The 21657-nt window shown below is 39.1% G+C and overlaps 1 protein-coding gene across 3 annotated transcripts in view; it reads left to right on the plus strand.

Moving 5' to 3' along the window:
- The window catches only part of slc38a3a (solute carrier family 38 member 3a), a 48110-nt gene that overhangs the window by 11822 nt on the left and 14631 nt on the right, over window positions 1-21657 (plus strand). Inside the window, exons 2-8 of one of the 3 annotated variants that reach the window (XM_077203814.1) lie at window positions 5218-5408; window positions 7419-7451; window positions 7631-7727; window positions 7862-7977; window positions 15933-16006; window positions 17010-17102; window positions 17760-17841. In XM_077203814.1, the coding sequence (XP_077059929.1) occupies window positions 5305-5408; window positions 7419-7451; window positions 7631-7727; window positions 7862-7977; window positions 15933-16006; window positions 17010-17102; window positions 17760-17841 (599 nt within the window). In that variant the 5' untranslated portion in view covers window positions 5218-5304. Of the gene's footprint in view, window positions 1-5217; window positions 5409-7418; window positions 7452-7630; window positions 7744-7861; window positions 7978-15932; window positions 16007-17009; window positions 17103-17759; window positions 17842-21657 lie in introns of those variants that run through there. The other 2 variants (XM_077203815.1, XM_077203816.1) reach the window with 2 other exon arrangements.

Genomic DNA, 21657 nt, shown 5'->3' on the forward strand with positions numbered 1-21657 from the left:
TTAAAAAACTTTTGCTGATAATTTACTCACCCCCATGTCATCCAAGATGTCCATGTCTTTCTTTCTTCAGTCAAAAAGAAATTAAGGTTTTTGATGAAAACATTCTAGGATTTTTTTCCATATAATGGACTTCATTGGGTACCAAACGGTCCAAGGTCCAAATGACAGTTTCAGTGCATCTTCAGATGGCTTTAAACGTCACCAGACGATGCATAAGGGTCTTATCTTGCGAAACGATCGGTCCTTGGACCGTTTGGTACCCACTGAATTCCATGTTTTCATCAAAAACCTTAATTTCTTTTTCGACTTAAGAAAGAAAGACATGGACATCTTGGATGAAATGGGGGTGAGTAAATTATCAGAAAAAGTTTTTTTTAAAGTGAACTACTGCTTTAAGGTGGTGTTAAGCAGGACTATTGTTTGCAATCTATGCTACAAGTGTCATTACAGTTAGGTTAATCACATAATTCTGAAGAGAGTTTACTCTTCTTAACTAGCTTTTACTTATGTTAGATTCACATCAGTTACTTCCGTCAACAGAATTTGCATTGAAAAACAAGGTGTTTTTATCATGGCAGTCAGAAAATATATTTTCAGCCTTGACACGATTTTTTATGTCTTGCTTATGTATCCGGTCCTTGCACAGTTGACTGTTATCCATGCACTTTTAAAGCAACCTTGACAGAACGTCTACACTTTACATCACAGGATGCATAGTGTGATGCTAGCGCAATACATCTCTGCTTGTCACATGTCTGATTGTGAATGTCCTGTGCTATTTTTGAACACGAATGTAGAGTCTGGTGTTTATCCTGCAGTCAGGCGGGGATGTGATCCAGTTTTAATCCAGTTTAGCCCATGTGTGACGGCTTTGAAAAATCCAACAGATTCTGCACTTGTGTGAATAAGTGTTGGATTGTGTTTGTGGCGTATGACTCATTGAAAACATTGCTGTATTAGCTGCTCATCTAAAATGGTCATTGTCAATCTCTTAGTCTGTTAATCTCCACCATTTCTCTTGTGGGGGAAAGTTGAAATTATACTAACCTACAGATATAATTAAATCGAAATAAAAATTCTGTCATCATTTACTCACTCTCATGTCGGTGATGCCAAACCTGATACCACACACACACATATATATTTATGTGTTTTATATATTTTTAATAGTGTTTTTTCCATATAATTTATCAAATGCTTTTTTTTTTGTTGGGAGAATATACTTTGTTCTTAATAGTGTTCTGCAAGGGAAGAGCCCCTTCAATTTCCCAAATATATAAAGCTAAAGACAAATCTCCCATAATGTTGTTTTAATAGTAACCTGAATAATTTTTCTTGGAATATGATGAATTTGACGAAATATCCTACATAATCTGAGATTATGATCCAGATGGTAGGCTGGACAGAGGGTTGTTCACAGCAGTTCCAAATCCTTCATTGGTTAATTACAGACCTGGGGCTTTCGACTGAGCAATTAGCCTGGACATTACAGTGCAGGTTTAATGAAGTGAATAGCAGAGGTGTGTTAGTGTGTGCCAGGTACACAGAGCTGGTATGTCTGCAAGTAATCTGACAGCAGGGATCATTTAAAAGAGCAGAACACCAAACCACGTATACAGCTCACTCACATCTGAAAGCTGAGGGCAAAAATCCCAGTGCTGTGTGTAGACCCCTGGAACGAGTGACGTCCCGATATAACTGCCCACGTCACTGATGCTGTAGAGTTGCATCAGCTGTGTTGTGGGGGTGCCAGATTTCTCTGTCTGCATCTGGCTTTTTGTTTCTTTTCGATTTTTCTCACCTCATCTAATTTTGTCTTTAATTTAATTTTTGTAAATAAGATTCTGTGGTTTTTTTGAGACAGAGATGATTATGCTCACGTTGCTTGGGTAAGTTTAGACTGTTTCACCCTAGAAAATCATGTGTTGCTCACATTAAACACTGTCCTAATGTACCCAGGACAGATGTACTGTGTTTATGTGTTATTAGTATTAAACTTAGGTGCAAAACTTATCCTATAGACCCATACTACCGTTCAAATATTATTGCTTGTTCTATAATTTTGACCAAATAAATGCAACCTTGGTGAGCTAAAGAGACTTCTTTCAAAACCACTAAAGACATTTGTGTGCTCTTTTGACATCGACTATTAAGCAACCACATAGTGACCTTCCAGAACACCCTAGCAACCACCTAGAAATGGCCTAGCAACCACTATTTTTAACCTCTTTCTCTCCACCATTTGCTGTAATCCATTCTTAGTCGATTTCTTCCTCTTCCGTACTCCCGTTTTTTTTGGTGTTGAATCCCGTGACAGAGAGGGATGAATCAGTCTTAATAGCAGTAATTCATGGACACTTTAAACACATTCGTAGGCTGTTTTTAATGAACATTGATGTGTCGTTGCAGCACTTCTAATAAGTGCTTTTCACAGACATCGTGCTAAATCATCTCCTGACAACACCAATCATGTCGCAACAAATTCATGCTCTTTTGCATGTGACTGCTCGATGTCATGCAGACATAATGAGTACAAATTAGCATGTCCACTCCTCTTTTTGAGTATGTGGGACATTGTTACATAAGCAGGGAGGCAATGTTACGACTCTTTGGAAGCGTGCGTCTGTACTAGCGGGTTTAGTCTAGATGAGCAATTGAAAGCAGGCTGCATAGAGTATTTAATCCATGAATAAACTTCTTATTATTCAAGAAACTTAAGCTATGACCTAGTTGGCAAAGCAGTTTCTTCCCCAGTGTGTTTAGGAGTTGCCAGACGTCGGTGTAGAATGAAAACAAAGTCTGTTTGTGTTTTTCAGACCCGGTTGAAAGTCGTCATATTCTGGTGCAGAGCGAACGCTGCAGCTATTATGTGTTTAAATATGCTACAATGGGACCTGTTGCAATTAGCTCAATTGACTCCGCCCAAAGCCTTGAACTCCTCCGGCCAATCACTTGTAACCACTGTCTGTCTGATTAGTGGAGTGCATGAAGGACAGGCTGGTTCTCCATTCAGCAACTTGGCACAAACCTCTGCCCCCGTCATAGGTCCGCTTCCCATTCCCAAATTTTAGGTTTACCATTTTTTTCAATTTGGGGGTCCATTGAAATACCTTTTCAGGCCTTCGAGTGCCCTGGCGAGTTTGAGCCAAGAAGGCCCCAATGGTATAATGACGCTTGGCACAATCACCCTTCTGTTCCTCCAGCCCTGTTCCCAGGAAACAGCACAGCATGCACAATTGCATACCGTGCTTTGCTGCCCAGCCACATTGCTCTCGCCGTGGCTGCGTAGCAAGCCGGGTAAAGTGGCATCTCACTGGATAACCCAGAGTTTATCTTCTCAGAGTTCACACCGATTCGTTTTCTGCTTGGTTATTAATTCACATTTTCAGGGCGTATCGGGGAAGAGCGAGGGGGCAGAAGGGAGAAAAGGAGCTGGGGGAACTTGAGGTAATGCCAGCCCAGAGTTTTAAGCATGAAGAGAGCATGACTGTTATGTTAAGCTTCTCCTAATTAAAAGCAAAGGAATGGGAAGAAAGCGGTAAAAAAAAAAAAAAAAAAAAACGAGTTGAATGGACAAAGAGGGCCAGAACTGGTTCTGAACTGGTCATAGCTGGATCTGCTGGCTTTCATGGCCTTCCTCAATGGGCCCACTGGTTTGGAGTGTAGGTTCCCTCCCCTTCTCTTTCCCCGCATTTCTGTTTATGCTTTGTAGCTAATGTGATACTAGGGCTCTGTCCTTTCAGACCAGGATTGGGAATGCCAAGGGGCCAAATGGGAGCCTGGAGACGCATGTCAGCTTGTGCTTTCAGGACTCAGCACTCCAACAGGTCCATCATAAGCAGCCACAGGGAGTCAGGCACCAAAGAAGACTGGAAGAGACCACAGAAAACAGCTATAGAGACATCAGGAGCCATATAGTGAAAGGAGAGAAGCGAGAACAACACCTCTCAGTAGAGTCAGGAGAGTGACGACTTATTCAGTTTTACGGTATCGGTGCAAAAGGTTACAGACAGTTTTGCAAAGTTAATTTGGCAGTGGCAGAGATTTGATGGAGCTGTTTTGTCATGTAAGAAGGAAGAAAAAACATGAGGGAAATACAGAGAGCCAAAGTAATAGAGGAAGTTCTGTCTGACCATTTTAAAGACCCCCTGTGGTGAAAATCAAGATTTTAATGTTTTTTATATTTCTATGCAGTGTTTTTAATATGCTTAAAGACAAACCACGTGCAAAGTCATTAGTCAACACCATTGCTGAGTATTTTCTCCTTAAAAACTGCTGTGAAAAAAAAAGAAAAGTCTCAAAAATGCGTTTTGAAATGTATTTCTTACGTCACAAACTACCTTGTAACCAATTGTGTCATTGTGCCAGCAGGCTTTAGTATATTTTATTAACTATGCTGCGAAGCAGTGTAGTCTCGAGAAGCCAGCTATCCCGGTTTTTCATATTTAGCAACATAGCGGGTGAATTATGTATATGATGTATATTATGATGTTATGATGAACTATTTGCCTTTCTCCAATGATGTTCTAAATTGTTCAAAGTGTTTCTAGGGATACTGATTTTCTGTAGCACCCCTAGTGGCAACGCTGAGAAGAATGCAACTAATGCTTGAGCTTGAAGTCAGCATGTTTGCTGAAATTTACATTTCTTATTTTTTTCAAAGAATATTGCAGTGTTTATTATAAATAATTTATCTATGTACATCATTTTTTTTTAATTCATGTGCCTTCATAATCTTTAATCAAAAATATTAACTTCTCCCCACGACAACGACATTTCTTCTCTGATGACATGAGGATGGGACAATAACCTCTCCATTACCAGCAGCAACTTGTCACTCACATGAGATCGTAGCAATTAGCAAACAACAACAATCCACTGATCCAATCAATTACTGATCGACAAAATCAAGTGCTGCCTTACATTTTTTTTTATCATTTGAGAAGTTGTTTCTCTTGGATATATATGTTACAATTGGGGGGGAAATTATCTCAATGTCCGTTTCATGCAGACTTTAAATTCTCAAACATTTCGGAAAGCATCAGCATGTGACATTGACATTTTGTGTAGACTTTCGGGCCTTGAGGATCACATTACTATCCTATTTCAATGCCTTACATAATACGCACCTTCACTGCTACATTTTAGAGAGATGAACACATCTCCTTTAAGCTAGGATTAATATATACAAATTTTTTTTTTACATCCTTCTTATAGGGAAACAAGGGACAGACACAGTTTCTCTATAGATCTTTCTCTCTCTCACACGCACTCTTGAAGACCGAGAATAATCGTTCTGAAAGCATGGAGCCTGCCGAGATGAACACTATCCCCAATGGGAAGGGGCACGAAGCTAATGAAGAGACAACTGCGACTGCAATAAAAAGCCAATCAGAAGATGCTGCTCAGTAAGTATGCGCTCAAGGGTGCACTATAGTGTCTGTCTAGTTCAGGATGGTTTATTGTCAATCATTCAATGTGTTCAGTTTTAGTTCTACAGTTTCGGTTGGTATAAGCTTTATCATTTAGTATTTGGTAAGATTTTTAAATAAAATGTGTTTATGGGGTGCATTATATTAGTGCATATATCCAGTATTTATGAACATTAGTGTGTGTTTTTGCAGTATCATCCAGTCATGTCATCCTAATAAGGTGAAGCTTGTCTGTCATCACAGTACTAAATGTCATTGAACAGCACAGTTCAGACATCACTGGGCAGATTCAGTAGCACTGATGTTATGCTCTTTCTATATAACTATATTCAAAGCTCCAATGTGTTTGTGATTGTGTAGATGTTTATGCAAACTAATGTATATGGGTGTTTCTTAAACTGCAGGAACTTTTTATGTGATGAGTTTAGATTTTTTTTTTTATGACCCAGACATTCAATCTACAAACTACTGAAAAACAACTAGTGATGCACTGAAATTATTCCAAAATCGACAAAAATATTTGGTTGCTGAATAAAAAGCAGATTTGGAGGGTCACAATCTTTGAACTAAACAGTGACGTTTAATTAGCGCTTCTCTGATGGCACGTTTTGAACAGGTAAACGTGAGCTGTGTGGATGGAAGGTCTGGATTGACAATATTGATTTTTCATTTTCAGAGCTGGACAAAGTACACAACTTCCTGACTTGAGTGAAAGTACAGACACTACTTGTCAAATATTACTCCGTTACAAGTAAAAGTTGTAAATACTGATCTTTAATTAAGCAAAAGTACTGAAGTAATCGTTTTTAAAAGTACTTGGGTATCAAAAGTATAAAGTAAATGTCAATGCATTGTTTTATTATTGTTGCATTGCTGTATGTAATACTTACAGAACCTTATGCCTCTGAATCTATGCCTGCATACCTACCTATCCTCATATCAATATCAAATTTATTTCTAGAATAACGTTCCAGTAGTGGGATTGAATGTGAGATTCAATAAGTGCACACAATAACATCCACAATGGTTTCGGACACCCAAATGGCTGTTCCCTCAAATACTGCCCTATTTAAAGTTTTTTGGCTTTTGGTATGAATATGTTAGCCTTACTGTTATCTATAACCTAGTGTGCTCCAAAACAATGACAAAATTAGCATTTAGAAGAGCAAACCCAAGGTTGAAAATGAAAATAAGGTTGATGTCAGAATCCAACCAGTCGGATTCTGACGTCAACCTGACTTTAATTTCCAACTAAAATGCAACCCCTGCAACCAAAATCATCCCCTGACTGACGTTACTACTTTCTACTCAAGGACCTTGACAAAAATGTAGTGGAGTAAAAAGTACGATATTTGTCTTTCAAATGTAGTGAAGTTAAAGTAAAAAGTTTCCAGAAAAAATAGTTGTGCCGAGCAGGATGAGGCCGAGGGCCGTGAGAGAATGGCGCGAGGCCGGTGACGTGATTGCTGATGAGCGACACCCGTGCGACGCACCGGTCTCATATCTCTCACGGAGGAGCGGAAGCATAAAAGGAAGGGTGAAGATCGTGAAGATCAAAACCGGTGCGTCGCGCAGGTGTCGCTTATCAGCAGTCACACCACCCGCCTCGCGCCATTCTCTCACGGCCCACAAAAAAAAATGTTTTGTTTTAGAAAAAAAGTGTCAGAACACATTGCCAGTTGTAATAAATGATTAGTGAGAATGCAAAAAGTCTCTTTTAAGGTAACATTTTTTTCTTTACATGGCCAAAAGGTCCCATAGTTAAAGAAACACCTATATATAATTTTATATGCAAAATTAAATCACCCTGCATGTTGAAGAACTGCCTACCTTCACCCTAAGGAAATGAAAAGTTTCTCAGCTAGACATCACTTCCACCTGACTGTGGCCACATACCTTCATCAGTGTGTTTAACTAAGGATGTGTTCATCATGATTTCCTTGTCTCTTGTGCTTTCGTGGATGCGGCTCCTACACTGCTCTTTAGGGAACTTGTACCAAATAGCACAGAAAATGTCAGGTACGTCAAGCAGAGAGCAGAATTGTTGCAGACAAAAGTTTTTAGTTTTTTTGTCTGCAGCTACAAATCATGCATCTATAATTAAAGCACCCACCTTCAGTTACTGTTTTAGTGGCGTTAACTCTGTGTTGATGCACTGCCAAACAATGCAATCCCTCATGGCTGTTATGTGTTTTTAGTACCGACAGAACTCCAGGTAATGCAGAGGCAAATCTGCCAGAAAGCTCAGAGTTCCTGTCCAATGTAGATGACAAGAATACCCCTCACTTCACGGATGTAAGTTGAACTTTTGGTAAGATTTGATGTATAGCAATATGTGACGGTGTGTCTCCTTCAGATCAGACCATAAGTGTTGTGAAGTGTTTCAAATGTGAATGTGTGGACTAACTGCTCTTTTTCTTCTTGCTTAGTTTGAGGGAAAGACTTCTTTTGGGATGTCCGTCTTCAACTTGGGAAACGCCATCATGGGAAGTGGAATTCTGGGTTTAGCGTATGCCATGGCTAACACGGGCATTGTCCTCTTTATGTAAGTTAAAGATTTAGGTCAAACTCTGTGTTCAGATTATTGGGGTAATTCCTTAATTGCGTCCTTGTTTTGTTTTGGGGGTCTTTTACAATTTTTAAAAAAACACTTAAAATCTCTCATAATATAAATTGCAGAATCAACCCCTTTCTCACAGTGTCTGAAACAGTTCTGTAAAGGATTCTGGAATTACTGACGACTCTGGGGGGCACTTTAATGGAGAACAGATAATTCATTTTGAGCTAGAATTAATATGATCATTGTGGATTTGATACATCATAAATCACTTTATGGGGAAACATTAAAGTCAGAGGTCATAATAAATTATAATTGTAAATAAATAATTGTTACTTTTTTTATACTATTAAAAATAAAGGTTCCTTAAGAGGGGGTTTTCACACCGATGCATTAGAAGAGAGTCTTACTGTTCTCTTTTTAAGTTCCTCAAAAGACACGTTTTCTAAGTGTAAAAAACATCTTAAAGAAGCTTTTTCCACTATAAAAATACCTTTTGTGCACTGGAAACGTTCCATGTATATGTCAAAGGTTATGACAATAGATGACAAACATAGATGACAATAAAGATTTATATTTCAAATAAATTATTTTCTTTTGAACTTTCTATCAAAGAATCCTGACAATATTGTATCACTGCACAAAAATATTAAGCAGTACAACTGTTTTAAGTATTGATAATAATAAGAATTGTTTCTTGCACATTAATTCAGACATTAGAATGAAGGATAATTATTTTTTAGTATATTAAAATTGAAAAAAAATTCAAATTGTAATAATATTTCATAATATTACTGTTTTAATGTATTTTTGATCAAAAATGCAGCCTTGGTGAGCTCAAGAGATTTCTTTCAAGGCAATAAAAAAACGTACCAACCCCAAGCATTTAATCAGTTCTGTAAGTCGATGGGATTTTCTATAGAAGTTATTAGGTTAAATGTTATGTTATGTAAGAGGCTATAGTTCAGACTCTATGAGGCAGTGGAAGCAGATATTTTACACTTTATAGTTCTGTTCCTGGATTAGCTCATGCATTAACTCTTGCACATTCACTAACAATAGTTCATGTAATATAAACATCATGTTCAAGCTCATTTGCTAATCTCTTTAGCTTTTCATAGGGTTTTTCTCAAATCTTCCTTCAGTTCTTATGCAGTGTAAACATCACAGCTTCCCTTAAGTTTGTTAGTTGTCATGATCTGGGTTAAGTCCCGTTCTCTGCACTGGTTCCCCTGCTGTATTAATCCTCCAGTAAAGCAGCCTTTATTAGAAAAGTCAGATTGCCGGAGAGATTTGTGTCCTGACGGACCTTCATAGAGCTGAGCGGGCTGCACCAGGAAACTTATGTTGCACGGGAGTTCTGCATTCACTCCAGGCATGCTGCATTACTTTTGTTAACAAAGAGAATGATCTAATGATCTGTGCTAATTAACATGGGCTGTGCATGCTTTATGAAAACCAGTCTGACCTTTTAATATGGGTTAAGCAATGTACAGAGGATTTTTTTTTTTTCCTGAAAGGGCTTTGGGTTTGAGCTGTTTAGTGTGACTGGGGTTCTGCGATATTTGGCACACTTAAACTTTCCGTACTCTCGATTTCTGCACATGTGGTACCAGTCTGATCTGAGAACCGTGTTTCTCCAGTGCTGATTGTGGCTTCTGGCTACACATAAATCAATCCCAGACACAATTTAATTAAACAGCACTTATTTTCCTTTCAACAATACTGCAGCTCTTGTGGAAGGAGCTCTAAAAAGGAGCTCAGCACCCCTAAAACTTGGAGTAAGAAATGTTGTTATTCTACATTTTTTGTTCGTCTTTGACAAGGTTATAATGTCCAAAACATACTCCGTAGTTTGTGGTTTCAAATGTATGTGTTAAGGATGAAAATGAAAACATCCCCGGCCCTGCTTATCAAATGGTGTCATCCTCTTCTCTTCTTCTTCTACTTCTTCTCTGTACCTGCACCGCTCAGCACGACCGTCATCCAGCGCGAAACACAGACTGTAAACACACGTAGAGTGAAAGCAGCTTTTGACACGTTTGAGTCGACCCAAGCTCGAATCTGCCTTTTGCCGAACTCTCTCTTCTCCCTTTTCCCAACACATATGTAAAATGTATAGCCTATACCATAAAGGTCTCTAGCGTTATATTTTGCCAACAACCTAAAATCGAAACCGTGATATGGCTTTGTGCCTTTATAAAACAGCACAAGACTGTAATTAAGTAGCCTATATAGCCATTCTGTTTTTGCTGCGTGATTTAAAGAAAAGTGCGCACTTTGCTCACGCGATCAGCATGGTGATTTGGTGTTTTCTCCAAAATAAAAGCTCAAGGGTTTATTTCTTGAAAGTGAAGAAATTAGGACAAAATTAGCCTATTGTAATTTTCCTATACAATAGTGTAAGTAAAATATACTTTTGAAATATTCATTTTCATTTATACAGTACATTTATTGGCTAAATTTTACGTAATAGGAATGATTATATAAATCATTATTACATTATTATAATAATCGTTTGGCATCCTAAAACACCAGGGACAATGTAATGTAGACTGAGACTCTATATCATAACTAAAAAGATGTTTGAGCCCTCTTTAATGTCCAGGTACAAGTCAATGCTTTTTCTTTGTTCAATGTGCACAGTTCATGGGTTAAAGCCGGTTAAAGCTCTTAATTTTTGAGGTCTCAAAGTGCACCAGATTGATGCATTTACAAGACATTGTGCCCAGGGGCCTCTGAATTCTTAATCCGGCCCTGATTGGGTGCTCAGCACCCCTAAAGCTCTGACCCTAGAATGGCCCCTGGTTTATGGGAGTTACTATAGACCTTGCTATGGAGATATCTTTGTAGAGTCTCATACTGTAATACATTGTCGTTAGGTGTATATAGAATTTGGTGTGTATAGATTAAGGACAGATTCTGAAATGTTTATGTTGGGTTTTCCCTGTATGAGCTGTGGTTTGACTTCAGGCTTGATTTTGCTCTGTCACTTTGAATCTTGGCACCAGTTCCCTAGAGGCGAGAGTAGATCCACATCTCCCAGAAATGCACAACATCACAAACACAAATCTCTTAAATATCCAGCATCACATAACAGTGTGTGTAGTTCCTTTCCTTCTTTTCTTCTAGAAAGGAGTGACTCATGCTCAGATTTTTCCACTGAGAAAAAGAGCACAGTAAATTTATCTCCTCTGGAGTTTCGCAAAAGATTTCATCACATTATCATCAGTAACCAAAAATTTCTTGTGTGATACCATAAGACCATCCACTTTTATAGATCTTTTTTTTTTTAAATATGATCTCAATATCTAATTTGCTTCTTTTTTTTCTTTTTTTTTAATTTTAGGAGAAACATTTGGGACTATGTTTTTACTGTCACAGTCTTCGTCTGCACCTGTCTGTCTTAGTCTGCACTACACTCCCCAGAGTACAGACCTGTACTCACTCCCTCACTTACCAGCCTGTTCATCGTTATCTTCATCCGAGTCACCTGTCTTCACCTTGCTATGTTTGATTTGTGCTTGTATTTAGTTTGCTTCTGTTCTTCCTCTGCATACACCCACCCGTGACAGGAGGACCGACCAAGACATGAGCTGGGAATTTGCTGGACAGATCGCGGCTCTGGCCCTGAATAGCCGCGATCTGTTCCAATAGACCTGGGAGTTTTGTCTTCATGCTGCATCCTGCCCGTTGAACGATGAGTCGATCTTGGCGTGTTACCGGCGGGGGGCTAAGGTGGTCGATCCGAGGGAGCTCCCAGATCTCACTGGTCTGGATTGGAGAGAGGCACTCTCCAGGTGTCTGGAGAGCTTCATCCCGTGGCACGCCATGATTCCATCAGATCGCCTCCCAGGTGTACACTACCGTCCAGCCAGAGTCTCGTCCCGCCGAGACCGTCCAACCGGAGCCTTCACCGCTGGTCCCGACCAGCACAGAGCCTTCACCGCTGGTCCCGTCCAGCCCAGAGCCTTCACCGCTGGTCCCGTCCAGCCCAGAGCCTTCACCGCTGGTCCCGTCCAGCCCAGAGCCTTCACCGCTGGTCCCGTCCAGCACAGAGCCTTCACCGCTGGTCCCGTCCAGCCCAGAGCCTTCACCGCTGGTCCCGTCCAGCCCAGAGCCTTCACCGCTGGTCCCGTCCAGCCCAGAGCCTTCACCGCTGGTCCCGTCCAGCCCAGAGCCTTCACCGCTGGTCCCGTCCAGCCCAGAGACTTTTTCACCGCTGGTCCTGTCCACCCCAGAGCCTTCACCGCTGATTCCGTCCAGCCCAGAACATTGTGCTGACCCAGTCACTCCCCCCATTAATTTTTTGGGGGGGGGCCATAGACCCTCGCCGTGGGCGCCCAAGGGCCCACGGCCACCAGAAGGGTCCCCACCGCCGCCCGAAGGGTCCTCACCGCCTCGGCCGCCCGAAGGGTCCTCACCGCCGCGGCCACCCGAAGAGTCCTCACCGCCTCGGCCGCCCGAAGGGTCCTCACCGCCGTGGCCGCCCGAAGAGTCCTCACCGCAGCGGCACTACACTCCACAGAATCCTCCTTGTCTCCACACCTGTACTCACTCCCTCACTTACCAGCCTGTTCATCATTATCTTCATCCGTGTCACCTGTCTTCACCTTGTTATGTTTGATTTGTGCTTGTATTTAGTTTGCTTCTGTTCAGTCTGTCCTTGTCGGTCCTTGTTGATGTTACGATTTGCTATCGCCGGTGTGTATCTCCTGCCTGTTTGTACCCTGAGAATTATTATTATAAGTAAAAGTTTTTTGGGAAATTCGACTTCTCATCTTCCTCTGCATACAACCACCCGTGACAATTACGTAAATGAAACATAAAGTCCGGCAACGGGTCTTGTTTGGTAAACCTCACCCGCAGAATTTAACAGAACACCCGACCCGTTATCCGCCAGCAGCACTTATTTAATTCCGTACCCTACCCGACCCCACATATAGACTGATAGGCAGCCACTATCAGTGGGTACCGAATTGAGTCGAAATAGTATTAGTATACCCTCAGGCTGCCCATGCCTATTGATTTTCAACCCGCACCTGCAAATGACCACATAAATATTATTCCACGCCTTACATCAAATATAAGCGGTTCATGAAGCATAACTAAAACTGATTGTCTTTGAAAGAGAAGCTCTTTAAGGGAAGATTATGACAAACCACAAATCTTGAACTTTTGCCTTGAAATTAGGCTTTCTGTGGTTTACTTGGAAATTTAATGTTTCTGGAATAAAAGACATGTTCATGAGAGACAGTGGGAGCAGGAATTGTGTCATGCGAAAAAATGAATGGCATATCTGATATGATAATTTGCTGTAGGACCATGCTGGATTAAATATTAATAGCCTATTTTCTTTCTCCAATAAAATAACTTTTAATAGCCTCAGTGACAGTGCTGCTGGAGTCTCAATTAACAGTGCTTGGATTTCATCCACAACCTCCTTCATTTGCTGAAGAGGTATTTTTACATTGATTTGAAAACTGATGAAGCCACTTGGATGAAAGTTCTTCAATAAATGGAGAAACACGTCCAGATGCTCCAGAATAAATTGTGTAAGATACTTAATTAACAGTAATTTGTCTTCAGGTTCTAACGAGGCGTTCTAGCATAGTATCACTCGAGGCCGGTCTCAATCTCAGATTTAACTCTCTTATGGTGAGCTCACTGACAAAATCACCTAAAATGGCAGATAGGTAGGGAGAAATTCTGATTATCAATACATTTCATTCTCTGCTGAAAGGAATCAACACAAAATGTTAATTTAATTAAAAAAAATTATATGATAATTTTATATTAAAGGTTGTACCAGTGATTTCAGGCCCAAAAATAAATGTCTAATCTTTCCTAACGATCCGCTAGCTGCCCGCCCCATAAGCATGCCGTCAAAAAACCTCGTCTCTGTAGGCAGCGTAGGCTCTGAGATCTGCACACAAAAACAAATGGGTACAACCACCACTCAAAACCAAAATAAAGTGTTCCAACCAATCACTGACAGGGGCGGGTGTTGTGAGGTTTTGCGCTCGTGCACGGCTGGACGCGAAATCGGAGCAACACCCGCCCCTGTCAGTGATTGGTTGGAACACTGTTTATTTTGGTTTTGAGTGGTGGTTGTACCCATTTGTTTTTGTGTGCAGATACAATACAATACAATACAATTTTATTTGTAAAGCACATTTAAAACAACCGAGGTTAGCCAAAGTGCTGAACATAATTTCAGACAAATTATAAACACATAACATGAGCACAAAGCACAGTTAAACAAGTGACAAACTAAAGAATTTATAAAATGCATTAATTAACTCTCAGGCTGGTTTAAAAGCCAATGAATAATAGTGAGTTTTAAGTTGTGATTTAAAAATGTCAAGGCTGGGAGCTACTCTGATACGCATAGGCAGATCATTCCAAAGTCTCGGTGCCACGACTGAAAATGCTCGATCTCCCCTATTTTTTAAGTCGTGTTTAAGTCAGATCTCAGAGCCTAGGCTGCCTACAGAGACGCGTTTTTTTGATGGCATGCTTATGGGGCGGGCAGCTAGCGGATCGTTAGGAAAGATTAGACATTTATTTTTGGGCCAGAAATCACTGATACAACCTTTAATATATAATGTTTTAACTGCATTACCTTTCAAAACTTTGGGGTCAGTAAGATTTGAATTGGATGGATGGATAGATGGATAGATTGATTGATTCCATTCTTCTTGGCACTTAACAGGCTAAATTAAGAAGTTTTTTGCATCTTTTGGAGCTTGGATAATATCAAATATTTCATCACAATCAGCTGCTTGACACGTTGATTCGATGCTGAACTGATTGGATGCTGTCTTCATTCAAGCCAACTGCATCTATTGACACACTGCAGCTGGTGAACAAATCACACGTTCTGTCTCAGTTTCAGCAGATTTTTCTAAGTTTTTTAATCTCGTAATACTGCCTACTCCAGCGGAATTTTTTTATTTAACGTGAGCGATTAGGTATACCAATTGTTCTCTACTTATATATGACTGGAATTTTAGTCAGAGATGGGAGTTTTGATGCTGAATATCTGTTTCAGAGCTTGTGTGAGTCAAGGCAACAGCGTTTTCAGCAGAACTGCACTCGTTGACTTCTGCGGTTCAGCCACGTCATTTGGAAAAAAGAAGGACAAGGGAAAACGTGAGAAAGTGCAGAGTTGAAACTGAGTGCTTGGCAGAGAGTGGTTAGGCCTGGTCTGTAGAGATGCCAAGACATTCTGGAACTAGGAAAAGGAACTAAACAGGGCATTTTTTTATGCAAGAAAAAGAGTCAGTAGAGCGTATTTCGGTTTCACAGCTTGAGATGTTTGTCCAGATGTTGACAGCTGGAGGTTGCCGTTGCATTTATGTGCTATCTTGCCTGTGATTACGCTGTCTAGTATTTTTCCACCTTATTGAGGCTAGAACCTCTTTTTAACTCTTGGCATTAGGCCTGTTACTATTTAACGTTCTATATTCGATATATTAATATTCATAAATGTAACATATTTATAAATGATTTAGATATACAATGAAAATTGTTTAATTATTCAATAAAAAAATTAAAATATCTGTGACATGCTAATGTTCTATATTCTATATATTAATATTCATAAATGTATCATTTATAAATTATTTAGATATACAATGAAAATTGTTTCATTATTCAATAAAAAATAAAAAATATCTTTGACATGCTGTTAAGAATTATATATATATATATATATATATATATATATATATATATATATATATATATATATATATATATATATCCATCTATGATTACCACATGTATGGTTTGATCCTACTACCTTTCAGTTGAACACAGAATGTTTTTGAACCATTGGCCATTTAAGTATTCTATAAATATAACACATAGTCACAATATGGGGGATTAAAGTGACATTTGGGTCCAATTGCAATCTTTTAATCTTTTCTGTCTTTCAGAATTCTTCTCACTGCTGTTGCTGGCCTGTCTTCATACTCCATTCACCTGCTGCTAAAATCTTCAGGCATTGTGGGTGAGTATTTCATTACACTGACCTGAGACCAGTTTAAACTCTCCTGTTAAATGGATAGGAAAAACGGTTCCTGAGCTAAAACGAAGAGCCGGTTTAAATAGAGGCATTAACTGATGTGACATTGGTTTCTCTGGCTCAGTGACCATCTGCCTCAATCCTCTGTGAGAGATTTTAATTGGCAAGAATATTTCCGGTGTGCATTAGGCTAAAAATAGCCAAGCGACTGCTGTGCTTGATCAATTGTGGCTGTCATTGTCAGTGCTATATCAATTATATGCCCATGGTTTCATTGATGTCCCAAACCCATGTCAACCACATGGTTACCTTGAAAACTGACAAACCTTACAAATACCATGATACACATATTACTTGATGATAGTGTAAGGTTATGTCCAAGGATGATGAATAGAAAATCCAAAAGGGTACTGATAACAAAAAGGTATTTATTTAAACAAAACACTCATATTTGGATAACCTGTGTTTAAGTAACATGACAGCGTGCGCATAACAACACCACAACACCCAACAATGAACTGAAAACCTAAACTTAAATATACAATGATAACAAACTCCAAGACTAACAGGTGTGATCGTTAAATGAATAAAATATATATCCATCACAACTAATGAATGGCAGGAAACTAGAACAAAAGAAACAGGCGACTGAAGAGAAACAAACTAAAAGTCTATGAAAATGAAACTAAACACAAACAGAACATGACAGATATTTTTATAATGAATCAATTTAAATGACATAATAAATCAGAACATCTGATTTGATGAGTAAGACTATATTACTTGGAAGAAGACTTGTTTTTGATATTATTATTATAACTAATATATACGGTTTTAAATGTATTAGTATATTAAATTAAATTCATATACTATTGTTATTATTTGAGGAAATGTTTTTTGGTGGGAGATTAATGTTTTTACTATATTGTTGTATATTAATAGCATTTGGGCGATGTGTGAATTTTATTTCTTTTTGCTTTGTTGTCAGGCATCAGAGCTTATGAACAACTGGGCTTCCGAGCCTTCGGCACACCAGGCAAGATGGCTGCCGGCATTGCAATCACCCTGCAGAACATTGGAGGTGAGACGCTGTCAAAAGTTACGCCTTGGGAGACACAATGTATTGCTTTGTGACCCTGTCGAGGGCACAGCACAGTTCTGCAGAGAAAGTGACCGGACGTAGATAGATAGCATTGTCATTCATTTCTCATTTACACTCCAGGTCATCGCTCTGTTATTTTTTTATTCCTTCAATCTCATTGTAACCTTTCCTCCATGTTGTCCTCATTTTCGAAAGCTGTAGCCCATTTAACTATATAATATTATTATTATTATTATGGTCCATCTGCTAGGGCACACCGATTATTTTCAGCATAATTTTTTCTTAAAATGTTTATACCAATATCCTATTGTATAACATCATTTCTTCTTTTTTTAATGTAGTTTTCTTTCTTTTTTTGCTTTGCATTTCCGTCAATAGTTTTTAGAGAGCTTTGTCATTTTAACTGTGATTTGATCTACAGTAGTCGAATAAAAGACCCTAAGCTGGTTGCTGTTTGGTGCATATTTATAGTAACTAAATATAGAACTGATTCTCTTCTTTACTGTGACATTTGTTTCCAGGATAATAATCACAATCCCCTGGAGTAGACAAATATGTCCTGGATTAGGGTGTTTACTGTATGTGTGTGTTTGTGTATTAATCTCACAGCCGTCATCTCTCTTTCTTTCCTCATAGCCATGTCCAGCTACTTGTACATAGTGAAGTACGAGTTTCCACTGGTTATCCAGGCTTTTCTCAAGGTGGACAGTACATCAGGGTGAGTACACATGTCTGTGTGTGTTTAAAGTTGTTTTTTAGTTCTCAGAAAGCAACACAAATACATCTTGTTTTTTTCCACTGTTTATTGGCCACATCAGGACTCTAGATTACCACGTGACCCGTTTCAAGCATGTTAGGGTATCAGCACACAGAAGCACTCGCTAGGAAGTCAAATAAAACATGAGATCTGTTTAATGTCTCCAATTGTAGACAAAAAGGAAACCAAAAGTAGTCTCCTCCTGCTTCAAATATTTCTTCTAAGAAAAAGACACAGTAACGAAGGTCAAAAAAGGTCCTACAGTCTCAACAATGTCTCAAAATGTGCATGTGTTTAAAAGTCAGAGATTTCAAGACAAGAAATCAGACTTTTCTTTGTTTTATAACCCTATACACTTGGCATCAATGGTTCAATTAAGACCTTTTAACATGCATGAACCTTTCCATTTTATAGTGAAAAAAAGTACTTTAGATTATTAAAATGTTCTTCAAACTAAGGAAAAAAAGGTTCTTGTAAGAACTTTTCACTTAAAGGTTCCTTGGGGAACCCAAAAATGTTCTCTGGGAAAACCTGCTTTTGGATTCTTAATTTTTAAGAGGCCATATTATGCCGTTTACAATGTTGATATTGTTTTAGGGTCTACTAGAATAGGTTTTCATGCTTGAATTTTCAAAAAATTTAATGAATTTTTTTTTCATATACATATACGTTTCCCCCCACATATTTTGCAGCATCTCTTTTCCTTGTCTGTCAGTAACGCTCTGTTTAGTTCCTGTCTCTATGAAGCCCCTCTTTTCGGAAAGCGCAATTTGCTCTGACTGGTTAGCTGGAATAGTGTGTGATTGGTCAACTACTTCAAACTTGTTTCGGAAATTAGGAAATTTGTGACGTACGTTTCCGGAAGAAAACACAATACTACAATCAAGGCGTTTGAGGGAGTTCAGAAACAGTGCTTATTGATATAGAGAAGAACTCCCTTTATAGTGGACTTTTTGCTTTGTAACTTTGCAGACCTTTTTAATGCTCAAACAGCAAAATTACACACTAAAGCAGGGCTATTCAATTAATTTGGAATTGGAGCCAGTTCATGAAACTGAGGCAAAATAAGGGGCCGGAGAACTCCCGTTTTTCTCATATCAGGCAGGGACATTTTTATTTGCATTTTGTTTTGTAACTTCACCGGAACGAATATAGAGTCTCCACAACAGATTGAAGCGCGCATCCGAGTGAAGACTGTGCGCGAGCCACATGAGAACACAGTATCCGCACCACTGATCGCAGCGGTAACGAGCACTTTGATCCAAAACAACACATTTCAGCACTATATCGCCTCTTATTTAACAAACAAACGAAATGAATGCTCTGCTAGTTAACTGGAGATTTTTTATTTATTTGTATTGGTATATTCGTGCCACGAGATGTTTCAAAGTGTTGGGGACAATTTCGACCTTAGCAAAATATGCCAACATATCTTGCATCATATATTTAGCTACTTTATTACAAACACCTGAGACAAAGTTGACTACACGACAGCAAAAACGTCATAAAAATGTAATAAAATGTCCTTCGGGATAAGATAGTAAGAGAAAGAATGAAAGAAACCAGTGTGTGGGAAGGTCTACACTGAAGGCCAAAAGGAAAAGGGTTGTTCGATTAGTCGAATCTGTAAAAGCTCCTCTTTCAATGGCATTTCTTGTCCTTTCCAAATACCAGCCTGTGATTGTGGACATGAGGCCGTTAACACTAGCAACCACATCAGTTTTGCCCCTCGTAATGATTACTGCCAATTTGTGAATGTGTGTGAGCTGCGCAGTTTCTGTCAGATCAATAGGTCCCTTAGGATTTGTGTGTGTGAGAAGAACTGTGATAGATGGACTAGATTTGGTGAGAAAAGGTTTATATGCATGTGAAGGTCAGATCTTTCCTGACTAACACCCACTTGCCCAGCCAAGGAAATGTGTGTGTGTGTGAGTGTGTGTGTGTGTGTGTGTGTGTGTGCGTGCGTGCGTGCGTGCGTGCGAGCGTGCGTGCGTGTGTGTCAGAAGCCGGCTGCAGATGCGATGCCTGGAGTTCGGCCTGACAGAAGGCCTGTGCACACACTCTGGAGGACACCTCAAGAACTCCACAGAAACGACCTTTGGATGCTTAATTTGAATTCCTCACCTCTCCAGGCGAGCGAGGAGGATAACAACGCTGTAAACAGTGACTCTTCATTTCAGTTTTAGCAGGCAGTGCACATGAATCTACAGTACGTGCGTGTCATTGCATACATATTTCATTTGACACAAATAAAAACAAGGGTGAGAATATGCAGTCCGTTAAGTAGGATGTACTTATGTGTATCTTGGTGTCACTCATTAACCCAGCAAGACAAACCCAGCAAGCAATAGCCGTCATTTCACCATCTAGGTTAACTATAGACCAGATATGGTCCAGCTATGAGTAACACACTTCTAGACAAAATAACCTTGAATTTGGTTACATGTCTTTTTTGCCAAAATAACTTGTATGTATGATGTATGTTGAATGTATGATATTCCATCATGTACGCAAAGTAAACAGTGATTATAAGGTCTTTGGTTTCATTTCTTCACTTATTTCGTTTCTTTATCTAATTGATGACTAGTCTATTCTTGGGCTCAAATTCACCAAATTCAACTTTGTTTTAGCCTGGGCTAAAACAGCGTCTCTGGACTGTGTTTGGACGGCTAGTAGACGTCTTTTAAACGCAAAATTGCTTGCTGGGAACTAGGTTAAAAAACGTAGTTATATGAACAACCTTTCTTTTCTTTCTTTTTTAAAGAAGTCTGTTATGCTCACCTATGCTGCATGTACTTGTAATAATATTTCACAATATTATTGTTTTAACTGTAATTTTGAACAATTTAAAATAATATTTTTCTATTTTAATATATTGTAAAATGTGAATTATTCCTTTGATGGTAAAGCTGAATTTTCCTCAGTAATTACTCCAGTCTCCAGTGTCACATGATCCTTCAGAAATTATTCCAATATGCTGATTTGATGCTCAAGAAACATTTCATATTATTATTAATATTGAAAAGGGAAAACAGTTGATATTTTTGTGTAAACCTTGATAAACAAAATTCAGTATTTGATGAATGAAAAGAATAGAAATATTTTGTAACATTTCACTGTAAAAAGTGAACAGTTGACTTAAAGTTATTTTAAAAACCAGTTGCCTTATAGGTGGGGTATGTGATTCTCTTTTTTGTCCATTTTTTCAAAATAACTTGAAATCCTATTCCTAACCCACTTACAGCCACTGAGTTAGAAGCACTGAAAGGAAAATTAAGCAATTTAATCATCTGTGGAACGGACAGGACTCGAAAAACTCCAGCCAATCATTTCCAAGACCACCTAGAATCATTGGACAGTAAAGTTCGTCAATCAAACGGTCGTACCACACCCCCCTCCCCCCAGCGCGTGACCCCCTTCGTGCGCATACTCAAAGCTCGTGACCCATGCGCATCTCGTCAGTAAAGCCGGTTCCATGATTAGTAGTAAATCGTCATTACAATCTCTCGCGCATCTGAGTTTTCGCTCGTGCATGATTGCGCGTCCATGTTCTTCGAATGGGTGGAGTCAGAGCCAGCGTTGGAGGATAGAAGGTAGGACCATTTAAATTGTATATTTTCAAAATCTGCTGGTCGTTTTCCAAATCACATACCCCACCTTTAAATTCATTAGGTAAATAAACCATGCGTAATTGAAAAAAATAAGTTGCGTGAACCTGACAACTCCACATAACTTATTTTTTCAATTATGCATGAAGTTTATTTACTTAAAAAGTGA

The sequence above is a fragment of the Siphateles boraxobius genome, unplaced genomic scaffold (genome assembly GCF_051911475.1).
Source record: "Siphateles boraxobius isolate OS27281-9 unplaced genomic scaffold, OSU_SipBor_1 5, whole genome shotgun sequence".
Taxonomy (NCBI): Eukaryota; Metazoa; Chordata; class Actinopteri; order Cypriniformes; family Leuciscidae; genus Siphateles; species Siphateles boraxobius.